General features: G+C 50.6%; 1 protein-coding gene across 2 annotated transcripts in view; it reads left to right on the top strand.

The window, feature by feature from the left end:
- CDHR3 (cadherin related family member 3) overlaps positions 1-14,021 on the top strand; it is a 58,172-nt gene that overhangs the window by 36,274 nt on the left and 7,877 nt on the right. For both annotated transcript variants that reach the window (XM_059170835.1, XM_059170834.1), the window contains 7 exons: positions 3,590-3,761; positions 4,994-5,096; positions 5,982-6,080; positions 7,478-7,704; positions 9,673-9,844; positions 11,598-11,848; positions 13,537-13,718. In XM_059170835.1, coding sequence (XP_059026818.1) covers positions 3,590-3,761; positions 4,994-5,096; positions 5,982-6,080; positions 7,478-7,704; positions 9,673-9,844; positions 11,598-11,848; positions 13,537-13,718 — 1,206 coding nt within the window. The remainder of the gene's footprint in view (positions 1-3,589; positions 3,762-4,993; positions 5,097-5,981; positions 6,081-7,477; positions 7,705-9,672; positions 9,845-11,597; positions 11,849-13,536; positions 13,719-14,021) is intronic.

Raw genomic sequence — 14,021 nt, 5'->3', positions numbered from 1 at the left:
TGTTAACCTAGCCTGGGCTCTGGGGATGGCATCGAGATGCTATGCAGAGTCCCACTTCTACTTTCTTTTGAAAATCTAAACCTAGCATTCTTGGGTGGTTCTAGGGCCTGGGGGCATTTCCTGTCCTCCTGCGCTGCCTTTCTAGGCCCTTCTGCTCTTCCTCGTTCCCCTACCCTGAGAGATGGAGGGCGTGGGCTGAGGGGTAAGAACTCTGGGAAGCAATGACTGGTGAGGACCGTGCTGTCTCCAAGCTTCCTTGTCCATTTCCTCCCCGCCCGGTGCACTTCCAGCGTCGTCCCAGCTCCCCTGATGTGTGGCTTGTAGATCCGCATTCCATATTGGTTGGGAAAACCACAGTCTGATGATCCGAGGCTGTCCAGGCCACCCCTTGCAGAGTCCGGCTCTTGATAATCTCTCCAAATTAGCCCTGAAGGTCAATGCCAGGCAGAAACTAGACTAATTGCACGGATCAGTGAAGGTGTTGAACAGCATTCAAGACCTGCTTCTGGGCTTTTCCAACTTGCATCCTGTGAAAACCAGGATCTGAGGAGGGGCAGGTCCTCTGCAGGGGCTCCTTCCTCTGCAGCCCCGGGAGGTGGAAATCTTTATTCCAGAAAACCCAGCCTCATTTGCAAACTCCACTGGCTGGAAAACCTGACCCAGCATCACCCACCCCTGACCCAGCATCACCCACCCCCGATCCTTACCACCTTCCCCATTCCCACCATGCCGGAGCACACAGGTGGGTCCAAACCAAACAGAAGAGGACTGACAGCAGCTCTGACAACACATCCCTGAATATTTATTCCTTCTCCAGGGCTTTCGGCATGGTCCCTGTTGGGGAGTTTGGGAGAGCAGGTGGAAGAGAGGGGGAGGGTGCCCGCACCCAGTGGGTTGGAGGCAGGTGGCTGCGTGCCCAGCCCCCACCTGCCCCCATGGATCACACGGGTCCTGCAGACGCTCAGGCCAGCCTGGAGACGGAGTCATCCCCTAGCACAGAGGACCCTGCAGCTTTCCCAGGCTGGTGATGAATGAGCCCAGGGCCTGATGGAGGCATCAAAGGCGCCGAGACAGCCCCTGCTCTGGTTGTAAATTGCCCTGCGCTTGGCTGAAAGCGCTTGGCAAGCTGTTTGTGAGCCAGAGGCAGAGAAGGTCAGCGGGCTCAGACTGCGGCTGGGCCAGTCACCTGTGCGCAGGGAGGGAACGTGGTCAGATGGCCGGGAGTAAGGGCAGCCGGCCTTTGAGGCAGGCCTTGATGAATGAGGGGGAGGGGTTTTCCAAGTTATGCGTTTGGGGGGAAAATACCAAGCACCAGGGAGGAAAAAATGAGAAGAACGTGCTAGGCAGCCCTGAGAGGCGCAGTGCCTGAAACATCTGGCTGCAGGATGTGGGATTCGTGGGAAGATGGAGCACTCTGGCTCCCAGAGTCTGAACCAGGGTCTGGATCCCCCAAACCATCTGATATAATAAATAATACTGGTTTTATTAGGGGGGGGCACTTCTTGGGAAGAAAATGGGGGAGAGTTAGACAAGGCTAGGAGAGTCATGAGACCACAACACAAGACTGGCCTCAGCAAAGGGAAGTGGGAAAGAGGGTGGGCAGAAATGTTCTAGCATGCTGTGTCGGCTCTGGAAGGTTCAGCGAGGCATCAAGGGGTCCTAGTGCCAGAGTCAGCTGTCCTCAGACAGGAATGAGCCTGCCTTAGCATCTGTGACTCCTGGTCGCAGGCACGTGGCCTCACTGCCTATGAAGCTGTGAATTTCAGAGCACAGCAGCCTAAGGTCTGTGGTCAGCTATGTTCCTTGTTTGAGGGTCTTCTGGACACATTCTCGTGGCAGCCACGATACATTTTCATAAGAGATAACTGATTGAGGTAGACAGCAAAAACCAAACCACACACCAGCCACAAATTCCTCAGCCACACTGTTTCTCCCATCAAGGGATGGGTTTCTCTTTCTACTCCTTGGATCTGAACCTGATTGTGTCAGTTGCTTTGGCCGCTGGAACATTCACAGATTGGATGCAGCCCAGGCTCGAATGATGCGTGTACATGGGACTCCTTCTTTTGCTACTTTTGGGAACCTGAGACGTCCATGCAAAGAGCCTGGACCCATCTCATGGAGGGTTATCGGCAGCAGGAAGCAGAGGCCTCCTGCCGACCCGCCACCAGACATGTGACCAAAGCCATCCTAGACCAGCCAGACCCAGCCGAATGGCCAGACAACAGAGACTAGAAGCAAGTGAGACTAGAACCCAAAGAACTCATGGATAGCCCTTAGTACTGCAAGAAATAACAAGTGCCCTGTTTTAAGCCACTACGTTCTAGGCTGGTTTGTTACGAAGCAAAGGTGACATGATTTATGTCTAGATTACAGATGGGAAACCTGAAACATGGGGGCACAGTCAAGTCCCTGAATGAACGGAAGCCTGAAGGGATTAATCACACTTCCTTGCCTCACCACCTTCCCCGCACCTGCCCCCCACCCCCCCGCCATCGCCCGCGTCCAGCGTGGCTGGACCAGATGGCTCCGGGGTGCGGGCAAATTTCCTCATTTGTGTTACTGGAGTCAGCTGAGGTTGGGACCCCCGAATTCCACCCTTAATGAAGCTCTCTTGGGTGAATGACACTAATGTGTTAGGGGGCCCTTTTGGGATGTCAAAGCCATTAAAACACAAGGGGCAGAAATCCTGAGTTGCAAAGCATGTGAGGTGAGGTGGGTAGGCACCTGGCAATTTTCCCTAACCAGGTCCTAAACCCCTGGCAGGCAGGGCAGGTTTTCTGTTTCTCATTTATCCTTCTTCACGGCTGTGCTAGTCTCCTAAGTCACCATTCACTCAATCGACGGACATTAGCGAGCCTGCCAAGAAGAGAGCAGACAGATTTCTGTCCTCCTGGAGCTTACTTTCCGGGGGGGAAAGCAGGAGACAAATGGGATAAATGAGTAACTGTGTAGTAGATGGGAAAAGGATGCGTGCTAGAATTTAAAATAAACAGTGGGGGGGTGGGGAGGGAGCAAGGGGCAGGAGCGGCTGATATTTGAGAGAAGGGCCCCAGCCTGGCTGCCTGAGAAGGCAACATTGATGGAGACTCCAGAAAGTGGTTGAGCAAGCCGGGTGGGCGTTTGCGGGGAGAGCCTTGCACAGCTAGTGGGATGGCCTGAGCCCAGACTTCCGGGAGCACCGGGGAAGAATTCTAGAAGCACCCGCAAGCCCGGTGGCAGGAGCCAATAGGGAGCATTGTAGCGAGCGAAGAGTACAGACAGGCGAGGCGAGGCAGGGCGTGCCCATCTCGAAGAGCCTCTAGATCAAAGCGAGGACTTGGAGTGAAGTAGCAGCCATTGAGGATTAGGAGCAGAGGAGTGGCGTGACCTGACAACATTTTAACGGGATCCCTTTGGCTGCTGTGTTAAGAAGAGTCTGAAAGGAAGCAAGGGCAAAGCAGGGAACCCATTAGGTGATGACTGCCGTCACCGTGGACTAGCTTTGAACTGAAATTAAAAGCAGAGGTGTCTAGCCTAGGGCCTATGTCAGGAGGAACACTCAATCACCATTTGTTGGGGAAAATATTGAATCGTGTCTTTTCGCCAGCATTATGGTGCCTGAAAGAGCAGCCAAGGGGACGTTGCTTCTGGACCTGAGCAAGTTCTGCTTTGATGATGACAGCAAAGCACCAAACAACCAATTCAACTTCACCACGCCATCTGGAGTGGGGAGCAGCGGCAGATTTTCACAGGATCCAGCTGGCTCTGGGAAAATCGTGGTCAGTGAATGGTCATTGCATCATTGAAAGGGCATCGGGGAGGCTGGTGTAACACGCATAGCGCTTTTGCTGCCCCGTAGAGGGAAATATCCAAGGTAACTCCCTCTCAAAGCGACTGTAATTGACAAACTTAATAGTGACTCCGTTTTCCCCATTCGCTCTTTATTTTACCCAAGTTCCAGGAATCATTAGTTATGCATAGTTGTGCCTGGGGTGCTAAGGACTGGATGCCTTCCTGCAAAGCTTGCAGCTGGCGTGCCTGTTCCGTGTGCCCCTCGCGGTCACGGTCACGTTAGCACTCTGGGCTCCAGCCCTTTGGTTTACTTGAGTGCTCGTCTCTGGCCCAGAGGGGTGTGAGGGGAGAGAACGTCCAGCGCCTTGACTGTGGGACCTGAGGGAGTAGGGGTGTAGAGATGTCCCCCTCTGCAGCATCTCCACAGGGGCACAAGAACAGAATTGGAAGTCGGAGGGGCATGAAGGGCAGGTCCCAGGGAGCTGTGCAAGACCGTTACCTATAGGGCTCCTGCTGGAGGCTGTTGGGAAAGGAGGAGAGGGAAGTGGAAGGGCAGAGCGGTCTGGGAGGTGGGGGGAGGTCTTTGCATCAGGGATAGAGAGCCTCAGAGAGAACAAGCAACCCACTAGGCATTCTCTCCACACCCCCCATCTCAAGCCCTTCTTCCACCCCCAAGAAAGACTTAACAATTTTATGCACACATGTCAACTAAAAAATAATTTCTATTTATTCTGTTTAGGAAATTAATACATCTTCACTGCAGAATGTAGAAAACACAGAACAACATTACCATTCAATGTTAACCATTATTAACATTTTGATATGTTACCCTCTTGTCTTCTTCCCTATGCATAGATTTTTATGTATATTACATACACATATGCATAAATATTTTAAAGGACAATATCCCTACCTATAGGATTCTATATCATGCTTCTCTTCAACTAACCTGAAGTCTTGAGCCTATGCTGTTAGGCAATAGTGCCTGATGAACATCTTTAAACATAGATTCTTTCTCCTGGTAAATTCTTTTGAATAAATTCTCTAACAGTGGGGAAAGGTATGGATGTAACTTGTTAAAACTCCTCTTACATGCAAAATGCGTCATCGGAAAGGTTTTGCAATTTACATATCCACTAACAGTCCATGTAAGTGTCTCTGTCAGTTAAGTACAAGGATTGTTTATTCTGTGTAATATGATATCTCTGTTTTACTCTAGTTGATTGGTGACCTAGATTATGAAAATTTAAGTAATCTAGCAGCTGGCAATAAGTACACCATGATAATCCAGGTGCAGGACGTTGCCCTTCCTTACTATAAAAGCAAGTATCGTTTTGATTTATTTCATGAAGCATCTTTGAGTAGCAACAGCTAAGCTGTGTCAGGCAGCAGTCAGTATTGGGCTAGGCATTTGTGTTCAAAAGCAGACTTCAAAAACCCGAACACTTGGGAATCCTGTTCTTTGCCAGACACTTTTGATATGTCTCTGGGTCCTTTCTTCGGTGTCACCTAAAATCGCAAGGATCTGCTGCCCCTCCGGCCCCCTCCCCTAGTAGTGCTCGAACGCAGAACCTCCCTTTCTTGGCTCAGTTACAACACTAAGAGCCTTTTAAGGATCTTTCCGTCCGGCTTTTGTCTTGCCCCTTTCCAGGGCACCCTCCACGTTCTGACAGTGATTTTCGGGAAATGCAAATAGCATTATATTACTTCCTCTCTGCAAGCCCTCTGAGGGTCTCCCCGCAGCTATCAAGTTCAAGTCCAAACTCTGGCTTGGCACACAAGGGCTCTCATCTCTGGCCCCTGCCTAACTCTCTGGCTTCAGCTCTGGTTGCCCATCTCTGAGCTCCCCTTTTCCCAAACCGCAATCTCCCGGAGACAGTCCTGCAGTTCTCGACCTCGGTATCCTTGCGCATGCCCAGAACCACCCCGCGCCCCTGTACCCGGGCTCCACGCTGGCCCACGTGTGTAACCCTAAACATCCCTATGAGCCAGCTTCTTGCCCTTCCTCCGATGTCCGCGGTGACCTGCACCCATGTTCAGCCAAAGGTGCTAACTACTTTAAGCATCGTGAAGGCAGGACCCGTGGGTCTTCTTCACCTTGTATCCCCTCCGTTTTGCACGGAGCCTGGGACACAGAAGGCTCTTTCAAAATGGTGAATAAATAAATGTGTGTTGCAATTTAATTTTTTTCCTGTGTCTGCTTTCAGACAACATCTACATTTATATCTTCACAAAGCCCGAAGACGAGTTTCCTCTTGCCTTTGACAGACCGTCCTACGTATTTGAGGTGTCAGAATTAAGGCCAGGTAAGGAGGCGACAGGACACGGAGGGCAGCGCTGTCCACGGGCTGTCATCCACACACGCCTTCCCGGGAGCGGAAACTGCCTTCAGCTCAGGGGCCCTGAGAGCGCTTGCACACGGCAACTCACAGCTCATTCGTGTTTATTGCATCTCTTGTTTCTTTTTAAATTGTCCTAACCGCTGAGGAGCTCTTCAGATGAAACCTAGATTTTGAAAACTATTGTTTAAGCCGTGTTTCTCTGAATCCCTGATTGCTTCCTTGACTGCATGCCTGATTCCTCTCATCTTCCCTTTATGTGGTCTAAGTTCTCCCTCAGTCTCCACTGTGATTTTTATCCTGCTCGAGCAGAGAATTGAAATGTAAAAATAGAGAACAGATTTCCCATTTGTAGATTTCCTTCATTTAAAACAACATAAAGATTCTCGCCCATAACGGGAATCCCTGGAGGCCTCTTTTGTGCCCTCTGTCGACATCTCGGTTTCTGAAGGTCCTTCCTCTCTTCCAGCTTCCATGAGTTCCCATCTCCCCTGACTTCAAAGGGAGACCGTTACCTCCAGTATAATCCCACTTCAGTCCTGCTTTTGATCCTTTACCCATGGATACTTGGATACTTCCTCTTCTTTTCTGTTCAGCCAACCAACCCAAACACTCCCTCGACAGTGATCTCTTCTCCATATTATTACTTGTCTTGAGGATGGTCTCCATTTCCTGGTTAAGTTTTAAACAAAGTGCAGAAAGTCTCTGATGAGAATGCTTTTAATTCCTTATACCTTATCCAGTGGCTACCAGACGCAGTAGTCATTGGCTTCTCATGCTTCACAGATCATATCGCGATTTGGGGTCGAGCACTTAGCCCTGGGGCTATACAGTTAAATAAGAGGTTTCTGCCCTTGAGGAGTGCAATGTACGAGAAAGATCTGTGAGAAAGATCTAGAAGGGGCCAGCTAGAACTCCAGCAGCCCCACCAACAGACATTATCAAATAAGCAAAATGGAACAGCCTCTAAAAGTCTATAGTCAAACCCTTTTAAAAACTTTCTTTATCATCTTGTTCGTGAGAATAATTCACACTCACTACAGATCATTTGAAAGAGACAGCGCGGCATTAGACGACACTGCTTTGACCAGAGCAGGTGTGAGATGTTCTCTGCGGTGTTGCTTATGATCACGTGATAACTGGCTTGCTTGGAGTCTGTAGAAAGGCTTGGCTCATAGAGCCAATACCTGGTGTGTATTCATTAGCATAATTTGATTTTAATAGAATTGAAGACATATACAGAATTTGAACAGGAGAGAGACCTCCAACACTCTGTCTGCCCGTGGCAGTGGGAGTGTGGGTTCCTGTTGTTTCCCCTCCCCCTCACCCAAGCAGGACTAATCTCAGGTTCTTTATTCTTCCAGCTCGAACCCGGGTTGGACTAGTGCACGCCACCGATCAAGACTTCCCCCAGAGCAGAGTCGTGTATTCCATCTCCACGGGAGGAGCCAGCCTCCAGTACCCAAACATATTTTGGATCGACCCCCAGACAGGAGAACTCCAGCTGGTGATGAGAGCAGACTACGAAACAACCCCCAGCTATATTCTCAGAATCCAGGCCACCAACGGCGAGGACAGCAGCTCAGTCACTGTGAGTGGGGTCATGGGTGTGTTCACACCAGCCCAACCCGTTGACTTAGGATCCTTCTGGCACCTTCCACGTGCAGCTGTAGTGATAAAGAATCTTGACAGGGCACATCCCACAGATGTAAGGGGGAGTGACTCGTGGTTTCCAGGACGCCACACTTGGACACAACTAGCAGGGCTAGGAAATAAAGAATGCATCCATAGGTCCAAGTTTATGGGTGGCTGGGAGGCACGCCAAGATTGATGACCGACCACTGCAAGACCGGCTTCCTCCCATTACCCTTTAGATCTCTCTTCGCTCTGGCAGTGGGCTGGTGGTGAGATGCATGCTTCCAGAAGGGTGGTGTGGTTCTATTGTTAATAGTTCTGCTGTGTTCCCACCTCTCCCCACATCACGTCAGATGGAGTAGACCTTCACAGGATGTGGCTTGACCCAGGGCGGGGCTGCTTCTCAACCGTGGTGTTGTGTATCTGCTTAAATATAGATGCGGAGTCAGCCTGTCTCAGTGGGCCTCGGAATCTGCATTTCTAACACATTTCCACACTTCTACGGATGCAGCTGGTCCGGGGCCACTCTTTGAGTAACAAGGGCTTAACAGTCTGTGCTGTCCATGGTTAAAATTACCTGGAGGTAATACGATGGTTGCAAGGACAAAACTGTTTCTTGGTCTTTCCCATTAGTAAAGTGAAGGAACACGAGGCAAAATGAACTCTTGGCTAGCAGCAGGCAGCCGCGTGTGATCCAGAGAACGACTGTTCCGTCAGGAGATGGAGTTCATTTCTCAACTTTGATCCCAATTTTCCAAGGGGGTCTGAACAAGGCTTATCTTTGTGTCCCACTTTCTCTCTCTCTTAAATGGAGAGTCACCTGATAACCCATCACCTGAACAGTCCAGTTCCTCTGATGACTGGCTTTGAATTAATGGGACATGTTTTTAATGATGTGCGAGGCCCGGCGTTGCTGAGCAAACGGCGTGCTAAGTCGCAGATAATTGTCATGTTTGTTCGGCTGGGTTTTTGAAAAAATGAATGGAGTCCACTTTGGGAGCTAACTGGAGTGAACATTTCAATTTATTCCTGGGCTCAGAAATAGCTGAAATCCCCAAATTTCAAAGGTAGAATGAATACGACTCAAAATTCATAAGCCTTTAAAAAGGGTGATGATCACATAAGTCCCTTTCAGGGCTGACGTTCTAGGATTCCGCGCTGGCAGGCGTCCCAGTCCATATTCCAATTCAGCAGGCATAAAAGATAACGAGGAAACAGAAGAGGCTCACTCCTGTTCGTGGCAGGTTAGGCCACCGGCTTCGTGCCGTGCTCATAGCCCAGGTCACAGATGAGATCCCAGCTTAGCCGGGTCGACTCCTTCTATCCCGGCGCTTCTCAACCCTGGCTGCATATTAGAATCAGCTGGAGAACATTTGCAAACGTGCCTGGGCCCTACCCTCCTGGGAGTCCAGTTCACCTGGTCTGGAGCAAGCCTGCGAAAGCAGGAGAACCAGTGTTCTATATGCCGGAGTTAAAGACAGAACTTCCAGTTCGAAAGGGCAAATGACAAGGGACGACAGGTTGTCACTGAGAATTTGTCATCATTACTGGAAAAACAGCTCTTCATCTTGGGGGGATGAGCCCATGTTTCTTAGATGCCTGTGGGTTGGGGTGGTAAGTGAGTGTGCATATTTATTATGTACATGAGAGCACACACACTCGCAGAACAGAGGTTAATAGCCCAGGATTTGGAATAGGACTGACCCGAGATCAAATTCCTTGAACTGTGCCCCTCACCAAATGGGATGCCCTGAGGTCCACTACCTAATCTCCCTAAGCCTCAGCTTCCGCATCCGGAGAATGGGAATAACCACATCGTCCAGCTCAGGGGAGGATCCGTGAGAGCCAGGGGAGGGCACCACAAGTACCCTAAGTTCTCCGTGAGCCTTGGCTGGTAATCATGGCTGCCTTCTTGCTGTTCTAGGTAACTGTGAACATCCTTGAAGAAAATGATGAAAAGCCAGTTTGTATGCCAGACTCTTATTTCTTGGCCATCCCAGTGGATCTGAAAGTGGGCACGAACATTCAGAATTTCAAGCTGACGTGTACCGACCTGGACTCCAGCCCCAGGTCGTTTCGTTACTCCATGGGCCCAGGTACACAGTTTCCAGGGGCTCTTGGTGTTAGAGGCCTCAGCAGCTGTTTAGGGAGAAGGGGCTGTGTGCTCACACACTGAATGGAGCAGTGTGTGTGTGTGTGTGTGTGTGTGTGTGTGTGTGTGTTTGAGGGGGCAGTATTTTGAATGAGGGAAGCAAGGTTGAGGAACATAATGGTCCCGGACCTCCAAGTCCTCCTGCTTCTCCATCTCACCTAAGTCTTCCCAGACTCCTGTCTGTGGTTGTGCAAAGGCCCCAGGGAGAGTGAACCCCACGGATGGCACTCCCACCCTTCACAATTCCCACCCACCATGGTGCATGAGCCGTATTAGTATGGTTTAAATTTGGGGGGTCCCCCTCCTCCACCACCTCACTTCCTGCCAGCCTGCCGTGGGGGCAGGGAATCCCAGTCCTCTCTCTGGATAATAATAGATTAAATAGATCAAATGCATTCTGCAGCGAATTCCTATCCTCAGGAATTCTCTTTTGCTCCCTTCACTTTCTCTCTTTAAAAATATACCACCGTGGGGAGAAAAAAAAAAAAAAGAGCACCCCTCGATGGAAATGGGAACAAAATAGCTCATCTAATGAAGGGCTGGGGCCAGAGATTGAAACCCAAATAAGCAGAGCAATTCCATGGAAAAGAGTACAAATCTATCCCGGCTGCCCCAGCAGAGCAGTAACTCCGAGGGTAGGGAGCCTTGTGAGCAGGCTGTGTCGCAAAACCCAGGGGCAGAGACCGCCTCCGACGGCAGTCGCTGAAGATGGAAATAATCGGTACTGAGAGCCCTCGGGCCTTTATGGAACTCCTCGCTGCTAAGGGAGTAAAAATTAAATCACCTCCTGCTCCATTTACGGGTTTGCCGTTGGTAATGAGTCTGGAGCCACCAGAGGACTGAGCAGGGGCTGCTTGGGTGGGAGCCTTTCTACCCCGGGGGCTCTCTGAGCTGGGAGGCTTGAGCCCAAGCTGCACTGTGGGGAAGGTGGGTCCGAGGTGGATGCAGGAGGACCTGGGACCATGACCCCTTGTGAGCCAGGAGGTACCACCGCTGCGGCCACCAAGGTGGCCAGCTAGGTTCCACTCAAGACAATGGAGTGAATTTGACCCAAGGCTGGAGATGCAGCCTCCTCTATCTTCTCCCTGCCGCCCCCCACCCCGCAGGTCTGAGTGTGAATTACACACTATTAGCAAACAAACACTGGCAATGAAGATTGGCTAGAGAGGCTGCCCCAGGACTATTACATCTCCACCTGATGCCCAGAAAGATGGCAGCCATCCTCCTGGGACAGGCATGCTGCTATTCTTTTCTACCTCATTCTTGCTGCAGCCTCACTGTGAGCAAGAGTTTTTGGTTTTGTTTTTTTAAAGATTTTATTTATTTGAGAGAGAGCATGTGAGAGACAGAGAGAGAGAGCAAGCATGAGCAGGGAGAGAGGCAGAGGGGGAGGGAGAAGCAGAGAGTCCGACGAGGGGCTCCATCTCAGGACCCCAGGATTATGACCTGAGCTGAAGACAGATGCTTATCCGACTGAGCCACCCAGATGCCCCACAGGAGCTCTTCTGTTCCCATGAGGTCTCTGGTGTCATTACGGCCCCCGTCACATCACTGACCTGGTTCTGGTGTGTCAGAAACACAGCCGACGACTGCGGCGTGGATGTTTGAGGAAACGATGGAATGCCGTTTTCATCTAAACCCTTTTCTCACTCTCTTTTCTTTCTTTTCCCCAAATCCTTGATTCACACCGCCTTTAGGCAACATCAACAGTCATTTCATCTTCTCTCCCAACGCCGGGTCCAACATTACAAGCCTGCTCCTTGCGACACGCTTTGACTATGCCAGTGGGCTTGACAAGATCTGGGACTACAAACTACTTGTCTATGTAACCGACGACAACTTGCTGTCTGGCAGGAAGAAAGCTCAGGCTCACGTTGAAACAGGGACGGTGACGCTGAGTATTAGCGTCATTCCTCACCCCACCACAGCTGTCACCACAACCCCCAGGGTAAGGGCTCTGGGTCCTTGCGATGCACAGGGATGGAGCCCCTTGACCCAGGAGAAAGATAGGATGGGCTGAAAAGAGTTGAGGTGCTAGGATGTTGCAAGGAGCGCCAACTATAGGCTGGACTGGAGCAGTCACTGGGTGGTAGACAAAGTTCGGAGTGAGACCTTGGATTCACAGAACCATTAGCATTCCCTGTGTTGTTAAAGAAGAATGTGCACTTCCACACCGACTTGCGACAGATCAGGTATTGACCGTGTATGGCTGGCACAGGAGTCAGTTTTCATGGACATGTGACCAGCAGCTACTGTCTCAGTCGCTTCTGGGCTTGCTCTTAAGAGTCACTGTGAGTCAACGTCCATAAACGCAGCTGCTTATATGCTCTTCTCCACTTCTTTTGAAGAGTCCCTATGCACCAACCTGTAGCCTACTGCCCACCCCCACGCCAAAAAAATTCACTGGTTCAATCTACAAATATCAATTCAACACCTATAATACACCAAGCTCTTTGGTGAACAGCCAAAAATGATCTCGACTGTCACTAGCTCCCAATAGACCAGTGGTGCCTAGACCATCAGCAACAGCATCACTTGGAAACCTGTTAGGAATGCAAATTCTTAGGCCCACCCCCAGAATACTGCCCTTGCGATGATCACCATGACCTCTAGGGAAAGATACTGGAACCTGGAGTCCTTAGCCACGTCCCCAGAACCACTGGATCAGAAGTTCCGGGAGTGGGAGCCTAGCAGTCTGGGACTTTAATAAGGCTCCAAGAGGATTCCAACATGCTCTACAGTTTGAGTGCTGTGATCTAGAGAGGGAGACAGATGACAGACAGGTATCCAAATTCATTCATTCACTGCAGATCATAGTAGATAGTAGGAAGCAAGCAAGCAGGTGCCCTAGTAAAACCAGTGTGATTAAGGAAGGGAGAGGCTTGGAGTCTGACAATAGGATTACCTCCTCCCTGTCCTTGGAGGGACTCTAGCTCCTGTTCCTAGAAAAGATGAGTTCTTAGCAGGCAGCCCCACACCTGCAGTGTGCTAGAGGAGAAGTCATCAGAACCTAGCTACCTGTGACCAGTGGTCAATTTCTGCTTGTCAGAGTCCTACCATGAGCTGGTCCATGTTCATCTCCCGTGCGTAAGGAGCTGCCACCCTTCTGGGGCTTGCACGACCCAATGGTGACATCTCTCCAGCCCACAGATCTCCATACCTTGTTTGGGTCCTGTCTCCCTCTCTAGAAAGCAGATGCCACGCTTGAGGCTTCCCTGTGCCATTAGCCCCGTGTTATCTGGCAGTGCAGCTTGCAACAAGGGAACACGGCAAAGCCTACAAAGTGTTAAAGAGAACAACTTTTGTGGCGCATGCCTTCCCAGTGAGAGACAATGGCTATATTCGTCCCAGGGTTATGCCATGATTTGGCAGGGAAAAAAGCCAATGGGATTTTTAGCGTTTGGGAAGGGGAAGAAAGAGAGTAAAAATAGGCCTGGAGTTGCTTTTCAGTTCCCTAAATTTTCTGGGTTTTGATCTCCTGGGTGCTTGGAAAGACTATAAATAAGGGGACGGGTTGAAGCAGCAAGAACTGGGAGCACACAGATGCCCTAGACACTTGACGTGAGAGAGGGCTGATGTCAGAGATGGCTCTAAAACCACCCTCCGTGCACGCTCCCCCCCCCTCTGTCATTCAAGCCCAGGGTCATCTACCAGGTCCTGAGAAAAAACGTCTATTCTCCATCAGCGTGGTACGTGCCTTTTGTCATCACTTTGGGCTCCATATTGCTTTTGGGACTCCTGGGGTCCCTGTTCATCCTGTTGGCCAAAGCCATCCACAGACACTGTCTCCGCAAGACTAGGAAGCACAGGAAACTTCCGTAAGTTGTCGGTGGGCTGGGCCCTTTCCACCACTTCCTTTAGGACACCGTTTCCAGCGGTGTCAGGAGAGGAATGGAAGGAATTGGGATTTCTCTCCAGGGTAGGGAGGGAGCCTAGAGTGAAGGAAGGAGTGGGTGGGGGGAAGGAACCTGAACCGAAGCTCCCTTCAGTCTTGGTTCCCTCTTCATCACCTGCTGGGCCAGGAAATGGCTCCTTTGGTTTTCCCTGCCACCGGCTCCTCCTTGATACATTCCCAATGAAACCAGGGCTTCACCCTCCAGTGGCCTTGCCCTAGATAAAAG

The sequence above is a fragment of the Mustela lutreola genome, chromosome 4 (genome assembly GCF_030435805.1).
Source record: "Mustela lutreola isolate mMusLut2 chromosome 4, mMusLut2.pri, whole genome shotgun sequence".
In the NCBI taxonomy this organism is placed as follows: Eukaryota; Metazoa; Chordata; class Mammalia; order Carnivora; family Mustelidae; genus Mustela; species Mustela lutreola.
This window is presented reverse-complemented; position numbering and strand designations above follow the sequence as displayed.